Source organism: Vespula vulgaris, chromosome 2 (assembly GCF_905475345.1).
Source record: "Vespula vulgaris chromosome 2, iyVesVulg1.1, whole genome shotgun sequence".
NCBI lineage: Eukaryota > Metazoa > Arthropoda > Insecta > Hymenoptera > Vespidae > Vespula > Vespula vulgaris.
In genome coordinates, this window is record NC_066587.1 from 1,422,070 (window position 1) to 1,438,767 (window position 16,698).

Consider the following 16,698-nt stretch of genomic DNA (forward strand, 5'->3'; position numbering starts at 1 on the left):
TTTGGATATTTTTAAATCGACTGTTTGTTCTTGGATATTTTTTGGTTTCTTCTTCGTTTTTATTTTTATGGTTTATTTTTTCTCTTCTTATTAAATAATTCATTCGTTCCTTCATTCGTACATTCGTTCGTTCGTTCGTTCGTTCGTTCATTCATTCATTCGTCAACCCTTTTTACCTAATAAAAGAGGAAAGCTAAATTTGTTGTTTGTTTAACTTGTACTCACATAAACGCGACTAACGCGTCGACGATGTGTATTTATATGTACGTACATAAATACATACATGCATACATACATACATACATACATAGATACATACATAAATACATTCATACATACGTACATATATATTTATATATCGCGAAGATTATCGAAGTCATTTAAAACATTCGATCGATATATCGAATAATGATAGTTGTCGATCTGTAATTTTTATTGTAGTTGTTATTGTAGTCGTTGCTGATCTTTTCTCTTTAATTTTCTTTTTTAATTATTCTCTTATTCTTCTATTTCTCCCTTTACATTTCCGATCGTTTATTCGTTCGTTCGATAGAAAACATAAAGAAAAAGAAAAGATTAAAAGAGAAAAAATCATCGATAATAACAACAACAACAACAACAACAAAGATTACAGATCCAGAACTATAATATCGATTTATAATATCTGAAATATAATTAAACTATATATCTCGATCGATTCGTAAGAATTAATATTGATGCAGGAAAGTTATCGTATTATATCGCATTTTTTATCTTTTTGTTTTTCCTATCTTTTTTTTTTTTTTTTCTTTATTTTTTATTCCGTACAATTCCCTTCGTCAATAGATCGTTCTATACTCAAAAAAGATCTAGGATTAATTTTTTATTTTCTCAATGACATACATACATACATACATACATACATACATACATACATACATACATACATACATACATACGTACATACATACATACGTACATACATACATACGTACATACATACATATGTACATACATACATACATAAGTTTTGATATATATTAGTCAAGATCAATAGTTCTTTGTGACGATCCTCGATTGGAATTAATTTGCATGTCTGACGTCATTGTTTATTAATGATTTTATTATAATTTTGTCGAGTAATGTGTCATCTCTTTTTTTCTTCTTCTTCTTCTTTTTCTTCTTTTTTGATTTTTTTTTTCGTTTTCAACTTTCTTCTTTTTTCTTTGTATTTTTTTTTAATCTTTGTTTCTTTATCATTTTGCAAAGAGATGAAAGTAATCGTTTTGTAACTACTTTTGATTAACGAAACATTTCGTTTTCGTTAATAATTATATTCGTTTTTGACAGGACGTTGTCGTTATAAAAAAAATATATATATATAATAGAAAAAAAGTTATAATGATAATAAAAATAATCAATTATTTTTTACGTCGAAACAGTCATAGATGTCTACTTTCTTTCTTTACTTTGAAATAATCACGATTCAAACGAATTTCTTATGATTGATCAGTTTGTTTTTTACAGAAAATAACATTTGTTACGATATCTCGAAATAATTATCGAAAATATTTTTAAAGATTCGTTAATTCGTTTCCAAAAAAAAAAGATAATATTAAATAAAATCTAATAAGATGTAATTCATTTGAAGATTCATTAATACATTTTCAACAAATAATATTTGTTATTACTTCAATAAATTATCACGAAAATTTTTACGGAACCTTTAATCCCTTTCCAAAAAATTAATATTTAAAATGAAAATAAAATCTAATAAAGATATATCATTTGAAGATTCATTAATTCATGTTCAACAAATAATATTTGTTATGAATTTGATAAATTATCAGGAAAATTTTTACGGATCTCTTAATTTTTTTATGAAAAATAAAAAAATATATACAATGTAATATAATAAAAATATAATAAATGTAATATACATAAAAATGTCGGGTTTGATAATCGGTCCTGCATTTTTATCCAATTAGAACGTTCCACCATGTATATAACACCAAACTTTTATCATACATATCTTTTAAATAATTATCTTTCTCGTCCTGTTAGATTATTATTTTAATTTTAGGTTAGTCCTTTCCATCTCTTTTTTCCCAATCGATGAAATATTCTTTGTCTTTTTTGGTTATTTTTTCTTTTTTTTTTCTTTTTATAATACGCAGCAATAATTTAACAAAATTATTACAATTAAGTACCAATGCCACGTACGCTCTTACAGGCAAAACGTGTCGATGACTTTCCTGCATATTGTCTCTAATTAATTATATATTTAATTAATCCTTCGAGTAAGTACGAACGTGTACGTTCATATTTTTAATTATATTCTTCTTAAAAACCGTAACTATCGATCTATCATCTCATTTACTTCTTAATTCATTTAAAAGAAAAAGAAAAAGAAGGAAAAAGAATTCAATACGAAAGAAAATAAATGAATGAAAAAAAAAGAAAGAGAAAAAAGATTCAACAGTTACGATTATTATTTTTTTATATCAATTTTTATATTACATTTATATTATATCTCTTATATTATATTTCAATGCTAATGTCGTTTAGGATCGATCAATAACTGTAATTAATTCGTCGCCTCCATTTCCTTTTATCTGAATATTATCTGACTTTTATTACGAAGTGTTATATAGGATTGAAAGAGAAAAAAAAAAAAGAAAAAAGAGAAAATCAAAGAAAACAAAAAAAATTAGAAAAAGAAATCTCGTCGCACTCTCAATACCCTTTCAACCAAATGATAAATCAGAATCAAATAATCAATATTCCAATTATAATTTATCTGACGTCTCTTGCTACGTTATCTTTGCATCTCTCTTTCAATTTTTTTTTTGTACGAACATTTTTTCACAAAAAAAAACTTGTCGAATATTACAAAAAGAAAAATGCCTTATCCTGTAATCGCTTAAATCATCCCTTGTCTCTTACCCCTTTCCAGAAAAAAAAGAAATAAAGAAAAAAGAAAACAAATCTCTACTCGTAAAATTAACACGTTAACATAACATGAACGTCGAATTGTTTCCTCTAATTATTTTTCTCGGTTCTTCTTTATCCTCTTTTTAACCCTCCAAAGATCTAAACAATCGATCACACAAAATCAATGATTTTTTGTTCGATCATATTATATGTTTCGATTGATAAAATACATTCAAATACGCATTCAAACGATTCGTACGAGCACGCGCGCGTGCATGCATTCGCATTCGTGAAAAACAGATACGTAAACACGCATACATATACATACATCCACACATACACATTCACAGACAAACAGCATACACACGAAATGCGTAAAATCAGAAATATGAAGAGAGTATCAAAAAAGAATTAATAAAACGTGAACGAAGAAACGAATTCGTAAGAGACTCGTTGGAAATATTCGTGATCAACATACACACGTGTACGATGGATCGGTGTTATGTATATGCGTGTATGTGTATTAGTATGTATGTGTATGTGTGTATGTGTACATCTGTGCGAGCTCAAATCCACTCTACATATTTTCACGCGTTTAAAATACACACGTTACTAGTCTACGTGTGTAGATTAATTTGCAGAATTTGTGCATTAGCATACATACATACATACACACACACACACACACACACACACACACACACACACGCACGCACGCACAAACGCATGAGTACACATATACGCATACGTACATAGGACAGGACATTTGCATACTCGTTTACCCTCTCATCTATATGTACGTACGTAATTGGAGTTCAAATAGAAGGAGGTAGTTTAGGTTCCAAAGAGACGATGAGAATGTCGCGCGTTACATACACACTCCTCACGTGTATTATTATTAGTATTATTAATAATACTATTAATATAATTTATATTATTATTATTGTTATTATTATTATTATTATTATTATTATTATTATCATTATTATTATTAGGTATTTTTCATTAGGTATATTTGCATTTATCTGACTTTTATGTTTCTCTGTAATTTCTTCTCCTCATTGGTTTTTCTTATTCGTGTCCTTTCTCTTTTTCTTTTCTTTTCATCATTATTATTTTCTTTGATCATTTTTTAAATGTTTCTTTCTTTTTCCTTTTTCCATTCGAATTTTTTGTCATCCCTTCTTCTCGTTTTCTTCTTACTTCTCTTTTTTCTTTTTTCTTCTCCTTCATTGTTTCTTTTTTTTTTTTTTATTTGTACATATATATATATACTCATATATTATCATAGTTGGATTGATTCACGTTAAAGCGACGTAACACTTACGATGATCCGCACAGAATGGATTCTTTTTATTTTAATTTCTCATCTTCTTTTCTTTCTTTTTTTTATATATATATATATAACCTTCGTCAATTCATGTACGTTTTCTTGTTTTCTCTTTTCTCCTTTGTTTTGGTTTTTGTTTTGATTTTTGTTTTTTTTTGGCTTTTCTGTTTTTTTTCTTCTTTTTATCTTCCTTTTTTTTTTTTATTTTTTAACTTTTTTTTTGTCGTCGTTGCCGCATTCGTTCTTCGTTTTTTTTTCTTATCTTCCACCCCTCCCCACCATGAAGAATATAATAATATAATATATATATATGCTGTTGTTACTTTTTTTATATATATATATACGAGTACGTATGTATTTTATATTTATCGACATATATACGATTTTCGTTATTTAATATTTTTTCCCCTCGTCCGTCTTACTTTTTCCTTATTTCTTTTATCTTTTGTTTTTTTTTTATTTTCTTTTTTTAATCTTTTTTTATTTGGTATCACTTTCTCTTGATTTTATTTTTTGTCGTTTTTTCTTTTTTAATTTTCTTTTTTTTTTTTTTTTGAAAGGGTTGGTATATTTTTTTTTTACATGTCATTGTTATGACTCTCAGATAGTACGTTGATTTTTTTCTTTCTCATCTTAAAGACGTTTTCTGGATAGAATCTATACTTTTCGATAATCGGTTAAAAGCGAGATCAGTGATGTGCCATTTAAATGTATCCCCCATGATATATATATACACACACACACACACACACACACACACACACACACACATATATATAAACTCAAAAAAGTCATATATGTATGTATGTATACATATATGACTTTTTTGAATTTGATTTTCTTCTTTCTTTGTCTATCTTTTATCTTTTATATTTCTGCTTTTATTTTATTTTGTTTTGTTTTTTTTTATGGGGGTATCGTTTTCTTCAGTTTTTTTCATTTGTTTTTTTTTTGTTATTGTTATTTCTCTTTTTTTTTCCTTTTTTTTTTCTTTTTCATTTCAATTTTTTTTGGCTGTTGATGCGATTGTTACATTAACTTTTGGAGGATCGATCGTCGATTTTCTTCATTTTTCTTCAAACATGTTTTATCAAATCGAACTTCCATACTTTATTAGGACCGATCTCGCTGACGTAAAGTGACGTGCCATTTGGGGATATCCCGATGTCATGTGGATTTCGAAAATTCTAAATAAGGAAGATCATGAAAATATTATATTAATGAGAATTATTGGAAACGAGTTTTAGTCTTCTTTTTCATTTTTTGTTTTTTTTTCTTTTATTTTTAGATAATACGATATATGGAGAAAGTTTACTTACACCGTATTCAGGATACCATAGATTGCTGATTTTTCGAGTGTATGGATTTATCATGTAACCTATTGCATTTGTACTATACATGTTGTTCACGGCGTAAATCCAGTCACCTGTATTACGATAATAATAATATTAATAATAATAATAATAATTGCAATATTAATTTGAAATTGATTAATAAGTCTTCCCTTTCTTTTTTTTAAATAATCTTTAGAAAGAAAAAAATCTTATTGCGAATAACACTTGTAGTTTCCCCACCCCCAAAAAAAAAAGAAAATTATCTCCCATTAAAGGAATTAATAATAACTTTCGTTTATATAAAAAAAAAAAGAAGAAAAAAAGAAAGATGACGTTAAAGTTTATTTTGGACAACAATTGCGTCATTAATTTTAAAATATATAATTAACGATTTTCGCGAAATAAAGAAGCAAAAATAATGCTTGAAGTTTTGTAATATGAAAGAAGAATATTTTTCTGAATTATTTCTTCTCGAAAGAGTAATATTAATTCTTTTGAATCATCCGACAACTTTTGACTGCCATCTTGCAATGAAAAGAAATAAAAATTTTAATAATAATAGTAATGTAATAATAATAATATATACTTACGATAAGATGCAATAGCGAAAACTCGGCCAACGAATGAAATAGAATATGGTGGTTTGGAGACCACGATTTCCGATCCGAAAAGTTTAACATTTACACAAAGTACTCTTCCATTTTCTCGATCGCCAATGCAGAGATCTCCGTTAGACAATATTGTTAACGAATGTGGTATCAGTAGATTCACCTCGTCTAAAAAGAAAATTATCATTCATATTAATAATCGAAATAATCTTAAACCGATTATAGATACATTATTCACGATCAAATGGCATAAACAAACTTGATAGATTCATAGTTTCAAAGTTTCATTAGATGTCGATCAAAAATATATAAAAAGAATGAAAAATTTTGAATATTCGATTCGAAAATGTTTTTTCTTAAATCTACGATATAAAAACTCAATAGTTTTCTTTTTTTTCATTTTGATAAGATTATCAAGTATACATGTACGAATTTTTTGATTATTTGTTTCTTCTTTTTTAAATAATATAACATAAAAATTAGTTTCTACGACAAATATTTTCAATGGCAATAAAAAAAGACGAGTCGTGTTAATGAAAAAGAAAAATATGGAAATGATTACGTAAAATCAAGTAATCGAATTTGTAAAGGCAAGAGGGAAAGGGAAAAAAGAAAAAAGAATATAAAAAGGAAAAAAACACACACATACACACAAAGGAAATAGGATAAAAATAGTTCTAATCATTTGATCAGTATTTTTATTAATCGATCGCTATTTATTTTGTAAAAAAAGAAAATAAATGAACGAATGAATGAATAAATAAAAAATAAAATAAAAACGATCGATTAAATATATATAAGAACATTTCATTATCTACAATAATCGGATACGTAATACGAACGATATGTTCGATAAACAATCGAACATTAAAATTTAATTTCGAATTGCATCGAATCGAATTCGTTGTAAATAATATTCTCCCTTTTTAACTTTTATTAAAACTATCGACAAATGTTATGATTAAAATATTGAATATTTCTTTTTTCATTTTTTCTTTTCTCTCTTTTTCTCTATTAATCGGCATTATTAATTATTACTCGCACATATTAATTCATACAAAATTAATTAATACAAAATAATAATTAACATAAAGTAATATGTAATATATCAATTTTTAATATCTAAATAATGATTACTTAAATATATTAATTAATTTAATAAATAATATTATTAAAAATACGGATCATTAAATTCTAAATAAATGATCAAACGAATATTGAATAAAAACGACGAGAGAGGGATCGACGATAGTGAGGGTTGTCGTTAGGGTAGAGGTGAGGGTGAGAGTGGAGGTAGAGGTTGATGTCAAACTCGCCAAAAAAAAAAAAAAAAAAATTTATGGAGGAACGACACGAGATAGACGTTTAAAATTGACACAACAAACGCATGAATGATTTTTCAACGTTGAAATAAAACGTTTAAGCGACCGACAACGTACGTCCTTCTATGCTGTATCGTGGTTTTCCCATTGAATCGAAGAGAATAATCCTACGATTGCAGTAGCCGTCAGCGACGTAGATCTCGCCTGTCGACGGTGCCACAGCGACTGACGTCGGTTGACAAAAGTGTTCAAGATCGTTTCCTGGCTCGAATCGTTGACCGAGTGACAGCCCGAGAATCCCATTACTGTCGTACTGTTTTCAAATTTGGGAAAAGAATAGAAAAGAGAAAAATAAAAAGAAAAACGAAGAAAGAAAAGAGAAAGCAACAACAACAACAACAACAACAACAATAACAACAATAGTAATAACAATGATGACGACGAGGACGATAACGACGACGACGACGACGACAACGACGAGGATCGAAATTTTTTATTATTTTTTGTCGTCGTGAAAACAAAATTATATTTTGTTATTATGTCATCTCGCTTATGTGCAGAAAATTTTTTTTTTTTTTTTGACGATTTTAATCGAAAAAAAGAAAAGATAGTGGTTATTTCCTTATATCTATTCTTGGATATGTATGTGTATATGTGTGTGTGTGTATATATATATATATTTATGGAAATGAAATAAATCGGAAATAAGAGAATGAAAAAAAATTATTGAACGTTTTGTTCTACCGATTATAATTTTTGGAAGATACGTTACTGATACAAGTTGTATTAAAAAAGAAATATATATGTATTTGAAAAAAAAAAAAAGAAAAAGAAAAAAATTCGTGATCAATTTTACATTTGATTTTCTATAGAAAAAGAAAACAATAGGAGAACAAAATTTCTTATAAAAATCTGAATATTGGATTCTGAAATTATTATTATCGATTTTTTCAGATATCATACCCCCTGAATTATCGTAATTCGTAAATATTCATTTTATCGTTGAATTATAATCTTTTCTTTTTTCTTTTTTTTTTTTATATATATATCAATAGTATCTTGAAAATGATTACAGAGTTTTATAATTAATGCTGTTAAAAATATTCGAAAAAATGATTCTGACTTTTTAAACGTGAAAATTTTTTCTGTTTTTTTTTTTTGTTGGCCCATTTTACAAATTATCGTTCGTGTGCTGCTGTTTTTCCGATTGATATTCGATTTGGATAAATTAAAGCAAAATAGATAGGGAGATAGAGAAAGAGAGAGAGAGAGAGAGAGAGAGAAAGAGAGAGAGAGAGAGAAAGAGAGGGGTGAAAGTATAGAGTTGGAAAAATTTTTTTGATAGGGGTTGCGTTGAGCCAAAAGTGGTAAGGATGGAAAAACAATTAATAATAATTACAATTATTTAAAAAGTTACCTTAAAAACTTGATGAAGAGCAATATCGGTTAACCACACGTTTCCAAAACCATCAATATGTATACCGTGTGGCAAATAAAACGTGTGATTCCCCCAGCCACGTAAAATTTCACCAGTATTTGGATCCAACGTTAGCACGGTATTTTCTTTTATCGGCCCTTTGTATTCCTCTTGATAAACATTATCATTGGTGAAGGTACTATTTATAACAAAATTATAATAATATTAAAAATAACTATTACATGAGTAAAGGAAATACTATTTTATGTAAGCAATTTTGTAATCGATAAAAAATAATATAAAAAAATTTGTCGTCATAATTCCGATCATTAAAATTGTAATCTTATTGTTACTATATCGATTATAAATATATAGAAATATAAAAAAATGAATTATGAATCGATATACGCAATTTTTTCTTTTATATATATATATATATATATATATATATATATATATATATAAATAATACGACAAAATTTGATCGTCATCGATCCGACGTTGTATCGTAATCTTATTATTACTTATAATAATTGTTAATATCAAATTTTGCGTAAATCAATATATACATAAAAAAATTTATTCTAATCATTACGATATTAAATTCTTTCGTCTAATTGTCATTAGATATAAAAATCGTAAATATACTTTTCCATTATTATTACGTTAGGCTTTAGAATCGTATTATTAGGAAATATACGTGCTACGTATGAACGTAAATCAAATTTTCAATAAATGAAGAATACTTCATTTGGACGAAAAAAGAAAAAAAGAAAAAGAGAAAAATATAAGAATGATAACAATTCTCTCTTATTAATTTTCATGCATTAGACGTTAGAATCGTATTATCAGATATACATAAGTACCATATGTTAAACTGCTATACACGTCCATATGTTAAATCTTGTATAAACGAAGATGATTACGTTTCACGCAAAAAGAAAAAGCCAAAAACGAAAAAATATATAAGAATAAAGAGAAAATACTTACTCGTATCTCCATAATCGATCGGCACGATGGAAGACTACAGGATATCCCGAAGGATCCACCGAGACTCCAGAAATCTGGCCAAGATTTTCTGGACCTTGCCAATCACGATTCTCCACCGGTATCAACAATTTCTCCTCCATTTCGATATTTATCAAGGTCTAGGAAAAAAAATATAAGAAGAACGATATAAGGACGACGATACAAGATCATTCGAATGATTGAATCGAAAAACAACAAACAACAAACAAGAATAGAAACAAAAACATAGAATATTGAAAAACTCACCGAAAAAATGTCCAACCAGTCGTCCATGTAGGGTCGATCTCTCTCAAAAATTGTTGGATCATTGAGATCCGACGTGACATCATCGACAAAGAAAAACAAACCAAAGAAAATGAAAAGAACTTGCCCGATGACTTTCCTCGACATTGAAATTCTTCGAGATCTTCTTCTTCGGTGATACGTGACCGACTGGCTCGCTCCAAACTATCTCTTCTCCTCGTCGAATTTAAATCGATAACTCTCTCCTTTTCTCTCTCGCTCTCTCGCTGGCGCGCACGCACGTATTAACTCACAAAGTCCCGTACGACGTCATCGAAACGGATAATAATAACTGAATAAATAATAAAATTCGACGAAGGATACTCGGCGAGTAAAAAATTATTAACAATTTTTTTAAATCGAAATCAAAAAACGATGTTAAAAAGATATTTCTATCTTCTCGAAGAAAATACTTACGAGTATCGATATGGAAGATGACGAACCAAATTGAACTTTTTTTATATACGTATATATGTACGTGTGTATCTTTTTCTTTTCTTTTCAAACAAATTTGTGATAGAGGAGAAGGAAAGAGATGGAATTATATAGAAGAGATCAAGAAAGAAACAAATGGATTTAAATGGAAAGGATAATGTAAAGGATATGTCAAAATATTTATAGGAAATTATTGAGACAGGTTGAGAATAGTTTTTGTATAGAATATGTGGAAGAATTGGGAAAAGAAAAAGCTAACAAGTAAAATCCGAAACGCGAAAATTAAAGAAAAAAGGTGGGGCTAATATTAAAAAGTGAATTTTCGTCCGACAGCTGGCGAACGTGTTGTCCTATCAACCGTTCTAAACCAACTGCACTTGGTCCAGGATTCACTGGCAGGACCTGCTCTGTAATATAACTCCGGACAACTGGGCCAATCGATATGCGCGCGCATCAATAATGGCGGCACAAATCCCGGCCAAATTACGTAGTTAGTCGTACGGTAAGATTATGTAGATATTGTTGTGTATATTTCCTGGATGAAATCCTCTTGACCTTGAGAGAAACTCAGACGCTTTTACGTAGCTACTTACTCCTGTATTACATGTCTCCTTGACATTGAATAATAGATTTCATTGATCTTCCCAACGTTGTCTCTTGTCTATTGTTGTTATCGTATCTTTAACCTTTAATATCCATTATATTTTATCAACGAATTATATTTCTCATTTTTGTAATTGCTAAACATTTTTTCTTGTCCCTTTTCCTTCTTTTTTCTTCCGTGATATGTGATATAACCTATCGGAAATTTTATTTAATGATACGATAGATAAGAATTAAATGGATATTTAAGAATCTTTGAATTTTTCGATCTTTCTTAATTTTTATATTTGTTCTTCTCGCTTTTTTTTCTTTTTTTTCTTTTTTTTTTTTTTTTAATTCGATATACGACAGTATAAACGTTTGACGAATTTTTATTTGAAGACATTGTGGATGATAAAAATTAGATAAAGCTTGATAAGTCTGACCACCATGTCCTTTTCGAAAGGAAAATTTTCACAAGGTCCTAACACACGCGCACGCAAATAGTCACATATATTCAATCACGATTTCATTCGAATTATTATGAAATAAAATCTTTAATATATATCATACTATCATACTATGTTTGTGAAAATAAATAATAATCTTTCGTTGTATGATTTATATATTTTTATTATAACGTCTTTAAGATATACGATATACATAGATAAATTACAATTTTGATTAATCTTCTCTTTCTTTTTTTCTTTTTTTTTTTTCTCTTGCTTGGAATTACAGATGTAACGTTACAAAGTAATATCACAAAAATTTTATCTGCTTTATCCTTTTATCTACTTTCTCTAATTATTAAGCCATCGTGTGTATTATCGTGTGTAACTATTATTTCTATTATAATAATTGATAAGAGATTGTGATAAAAGTAAAGCAGCAAATTCGAAGTATTTGATTTTTATATTCGATTTCAACAAGATTAATTAAATATTACAATATATGGCAAGAGAGTGGCAGTGATATATAAATATTTTTTTTTCATAAATATGAGAGATATAATTATATTGAAACAATTCGATTAGCTCCTAAATTTTTACTCGCAACTTTTTTTCTTTTTTTCCTTTTCTTTTTCCTTTACTTTTTCCATTTCTTTCGTCTAACTTTACTATCGTCATCAAATTTGGAAGACTTAAAGAAACTTATGTAGTGCGAGATATTTAAAAATATTTCTTCCTTTTTTATTCTTTTTTATTTCTTTTGCCTTCGAAAAATTCGATGTGTTTGCGAAATGAAATTAATAAATTATTAATATTCCATAGGAATTTTATTTTATTATTATTATTATCGTTATTATTATTATTATTATTATTATTATTATTATTATTATTATTATTATTATTATTATTTAATTTCTTTATTTTTTCTTCCTTTTTCATATTCTTCATTCTATGTAATGAATAATCTCTACCATCACTACTGATTAGAAATTCATGGCAGTAATAAAGAAGAATCGCGTGCCTTATAATTTACAACTTAGGTGTTACATTATAATAATGCGTTGTAAAGAGACAATGGATCAAATATCACACTTTAAACGTGTTCGATGTTTGATTAAAACATATCAATTAATAATATACCAATTGATAATCTTGAATATTATCAATCGATTTATATATAACAACACGGGTGCCGCATGAATAACTCGTGAAAATTCTTTCAATAATAAATATTAATATATATATATATATATATATATATATATATATATACATATACATAATATAAGTCAATACTAATTCATAGTCATCTTAACGATGCTATATAAAAAACGTTCAAAAGATTTCTAAAATTTCATTTGATTTGATTTGATTAAATTTGATCAGATTAGACTAGATTAGATTAGATTTGATTTGATTTGATTTGATTTCAATCGATTTCTCACATTAAAACGTACACCGAGTACAAGAGAATTTAGATTAAAATTTTATGGGATTCATGAAGATGGATAGTGTAAAGTGGGTGGTAGCTGGGGGAGGGACAAGGAGGAGGAAATATTTGATTCGATGTAGCATAGACGTAAACTAGATATTATACATATGTATCTATATATGTATGTACGTACGTACGTACGTATATATGTATATATGTATGTACGTATGTTCGTACGTATCTACGTTTTGTCCCGGTTAGTTATCGATTTCCAGAGTTAGCGAGGTTTCCGGCTGAGTCCAAATATAACCTGTGCGCGTCATACTGCAATGTGCATCGTAATATCTTCCAGGAGAACGGCAATAGGACCAAGTTGGACAACGGCAACGAAATTTACTATGAAATACTTCCTTGCACACCTCGTTCCACCAACAGGTTCTCTAAATTATATACGAAAAGGACGATTTCAAATCGATCAGATTTATTTATTTATTTTATTTGTTTGTTTGTTATATTATATTATATTTCGACATTTTCATTTAGTTTGTATAGAGTCGTTCTCTTTTTTTCTTTCTTTTTTTTTTCTTTTCTTTTCTTTTTTTCTTTTTTCTTTCCTGTCTCTCTGTCTGTCTTTTTCTTTTTTAGTCACCCCCGTCTTAGTCGTCATCATCATCCTTCTCGATTGAATCTCTCGCAAATATATATATATATTTTTTTTTGTTTGTTTCAGAATAAAAGTAAGATTACTTTTTTATTTAAAAAAAGAAAAAAGAAAAGAAATGAAAGAAAAAAATGTTTTGTTGATGCGATATCGAATGTTCTTTCTCTCTCTCTCTCTCTCTTTAAATGAATTTTTATCAAACTTTGCCTACCTCTGTTAAATATCTGCTGACACTCTGATCGCTATAATTTCTCTTTTCTATAATGTGTCTCGCATTGACGTAATAAACGCCAATTAATAGAATTAACATAGCCGATATTAAGAATCCCATTTTGTCCTGTTAACATTACAATGTATCGTTAAAATTAAAAAAAAAAAAAAAAAAAAGAAAAGAAAAAGAAAAAGAAAAAGAAGAAAAAAATATATATAAATATATATTATTTATACATATATCACGTTTGATTATAAACAACTACATACATACATATACATGTATATATATGTACATATACATATATATATATATACATAGAAGTAGTCGAAAGTACCGAGTAGAAGTCTCGTGCGATGTGACACCAAAGCAACAGCTGTTAGCAACAGTTTAGCTTACGTTCTGATCGATGATAAAACTCATGAGGAACAAACATGATACATTTATTCAAATATTGATCGATTCGATAAGAATGATCGTGTCCATCGCAACAAGAAAGATATATAAAATCTTTTCGATTATTTCGTAACTCTTCGAACGTGAATTAAATCAGACATTAACTTACTTTGCCCGGCATCTTCGATCCCTCTTTTAACCCTTTTTTTTCTCTTTTCTCACAAACGTATCACGAAACGTGTCACGAGATAATTTAATTACGAACAACTTATGAAATATTACATTTACGTTAAACGTAATTTATAACACTTGCAAGATCAAATGCATTTCTTCGCAATGGTTGCAACCAAGAAGCATGATACCTTGCACGATGCAAGTCGTTACGGGTGGGTGGGGGTCGTGAGGAGGTGAGAGGGTGGGGCAGAGGGTGGAGAGCGAAGGGTAGCGAGGAGACGGGTAAAATGCGTCCCGAGCATGCGTGCATCTTACACGATATAAACGAACGACCCTCCTTTGCATCCTTTTAAGGGAGTAGGTCAGTCAGTTTTCCATTTTTCTTTTTTTTTTGAATACCCGAAATCGATCGATTATGTATTAATTAGAATCGTTAGAAAGGTTATTATCGATTTTATTCTCTCTTATTTTCTCTACTTTATACACGAACGCTCTCTTTTTTCTTTTTTTTTTTTCTTTTTCTTTATACATATATATATAATTCGTATTATTTTCTCATCCTCTTTTTTATTCTTTACTTTCTCTCATTTATCGAAATTTTTCTTCGTAACGTAACACTCGTCACACGTTTTTTTTTGCGCTTAATGCGACAATGAACGATGTAAAGGAGGTTTGAAGTTTTCGCGGGCTTAACAATAGTACGATCTCGATCTCGATCTTGACTTCGACAATCGAATTGACTGACAATCGAGTCGCATTCGTCTGAAATCCAGTTCGTGTTCTCTCTTGTTTGTGTTCCGTGACCGACGTTTTCGAATTAGTTCGCTTATGTCTCTGTGATAAAGGATTTTCATTTTATCTGATAAAAATGGCGTATCGTGCATTGCTACGTAGATACACCAAGGAATTAAGTGTCAATGGGAATGAACGGTAAGTTTGTAATATGTTATTCACTTTTATCTCGTGTGTTGGTTAAATTTTTTGACACGGTTGGACAAACATAACCTCGTACCTTTATATAACTCTATGAAATTGTTATATTCCTTGATTGTCGTACCTCGAAGTTCCCATTTTAACGTTTGCAGCTTTATAAAATTATTCTCTACGGGTTCTATAAAATTAGAAAAAGAAGGAAGAATAAAAGAAGAGGATAAGTTGAAGTTACACCCAGAAAATGATGTATTTGCACCTAGCGAGAGACCTGCTGAAGTAACTATCACGGTGCCAGTTGTAGAAGATATTGGTGCAGTATCTGGAGTACCAGATGAACATATTAAAACTCGTATGGTTCGCATTTATCAACCTCCTAAAAATTCTATGCAATCCGGTACCAATAACATTCATTACTGGCAAATCGATTTCGACACGCGTGAACGTTGGGAAAATCCATTGATAGGATGGACTTCGACGTAAGTAATAATACAATTAATTTCATTGTTGAAAAGTACTTATTTTTGATATAGCACGTATGACTATTAATGTTATTGGATTAAAATAATATTTCCATTAAGGGGAGATCCATTGTCAAATATGAAAGTTGATTTTACGAGTAAAGAGGCAGCTATCTTGCATTGCGAAAGAATGGGTTGGAAATATTATGTTCAAAAGCCAAATCGGGTTGATCCAAAGCCTCGTTCTTATGGATCTAACTTTGCGTGGAATAAGCGTACCCGGGTTTCTACTAAGTGATGCAAAGTGATAAATAATAGAGGTACTATCGTTAGTCATTGAAGTATGTAAATAATAATAATAATAATAATATAATTGTATGTATAAAGATACTATAAATCGGTTGAATAAACTGATAAAAAGTACTCTTGATTACTATCAACATAGAAAAAACAAAATAAAAAAAGAAATGACACATAAGGAGTGCACAATCCATAATAAAATCCGCTATGCTATCTAGCAATAAATTCCAATATTTATTATTTAGGAATAATTATATATGTACATACATATATATATATATGTATACATATACACATAAATATACATATATATATATACACATATATATATATAATATTTTCATAATATAATAATAATATCATAATATTGATAAAACAAGCAAAAAGATTCCTATATGATAAAATCTAAATGATCTCTCGTCGATTGTTTCT

At 28.4% G+C, this 16,698-nt stretch overlaps 2 protein-coding genes across 3 annotated transcripts in view; one reads left to right on the forward strand and one right to left on the reverse strand.

The window, feature by feature from the left end:
- The window catches only part of LOC127061572 (peptidyl-alpha-hydroxyglycine alpha-amidating lyase 2-like), a 13,535-nt gene extending 2,481 nt beyond the window's left edge, over window positions 1-11,054 (reverse strand). Inside the window, exons 1-8 of the mRNA XM_050988623.1 lie at window positions 10,653-11,054; window positions 10,200-10,527; window positions 9,915-10,072; window positions 8,925-9,123; window positions 7,625-7,820; window positions 6,168-6,353; window positions 5,563-5,669; window positions 1-5,430 (exon numbers count right to left, since the gene is read on the reverse strand). The exon at window positions 1-5,430 is cut by the window's left edge and continues 2,481 nt beyond it. Of these exons, the coding sequence (XP_050844580.1) occupies window positions 5,320-5,430; window positions 5,563-5,669; window positions 6,168-6,353; window positions 7,625-7,820; window positions 8,925-9,123; window positions 9,915-10,072; window positions 10,200-10,343 (1,101 nt within the window). The 5' untranslated portion in view covers window positions 10,344-10,527; window positions 10,653-11,054 and the 3' untranslated portion in view covers window positions 1-5,319. The remainder of the gene's footprint in view (window positions 5,431-5,562; window positions 5,670-6,167; window positions 6,354-7,624; window positions 7,821-8,924; window positions 9,124-9,914; window positions 10,073-10,199; window positions 10,528-10,652) is intronic.
- Window positions 11,055-14,928: 3,874 nt separating this feature from the next.
- Window positions 14,929-16,389, forward strand: LOC127061573 (NADH dehydrogenase [ubiquinone] iron-sulfur protein 4, mitochondrial). 2 transcript variants are annotated; one of them, XM_050988626.1, is made up of 3 exons: window positions 14,929-15,505; window positions 15,699-15,984; window positions 16,087-16,389. In XM_050988626.1, exons 1-3 carry the CDS (start codon window positions 15,493-15,495, stop codon window positions 16,262-16,264), a joined length of 477 nt encoding a protein of 158 aa, XP_050844583.1. In that variant the 5' UTR covers window positions 14,929-15,492; the 3' UTR covers window positions 16,265-16,389. The 2 variants fall into 2 exon arrangements, with proteins under 2 accessions (XP_050844583.1, XP_050844582.1); XM_050988625.1 differs by having other exon boundaries at window positions 14,938-15,505; window positions 15,661-15,984.
- The last annotated feature ends 309 nt before the right edge of the window (window positions 16,390-16,698 follow it).

Excerpts from the sequence above, each read along its gene's own strand:
- LOC127061573 (XM_050988625.1), top strand. The coding sequence starts at position 15,444 with ATGGCGTATCGTGCATTGCTACGTAGATACACCAAGGAATTAAGTGTC. Across the intron at positions 15,506-15,660 it reads AGTGTCAATGGGAATGAACG|CTTTATAAAATTATTCTCTA; the intron begins GTAAGTTTGTAA and ends TAACGTTTGCAG. Across the intron at positions 15,985-16,086 it reads TTGATAGGATGGACTTCGAC|GGGAGATCCATTGTCAAATA; the intron begins GTAAGTAATAAT and ends ATTTCCATTAAG.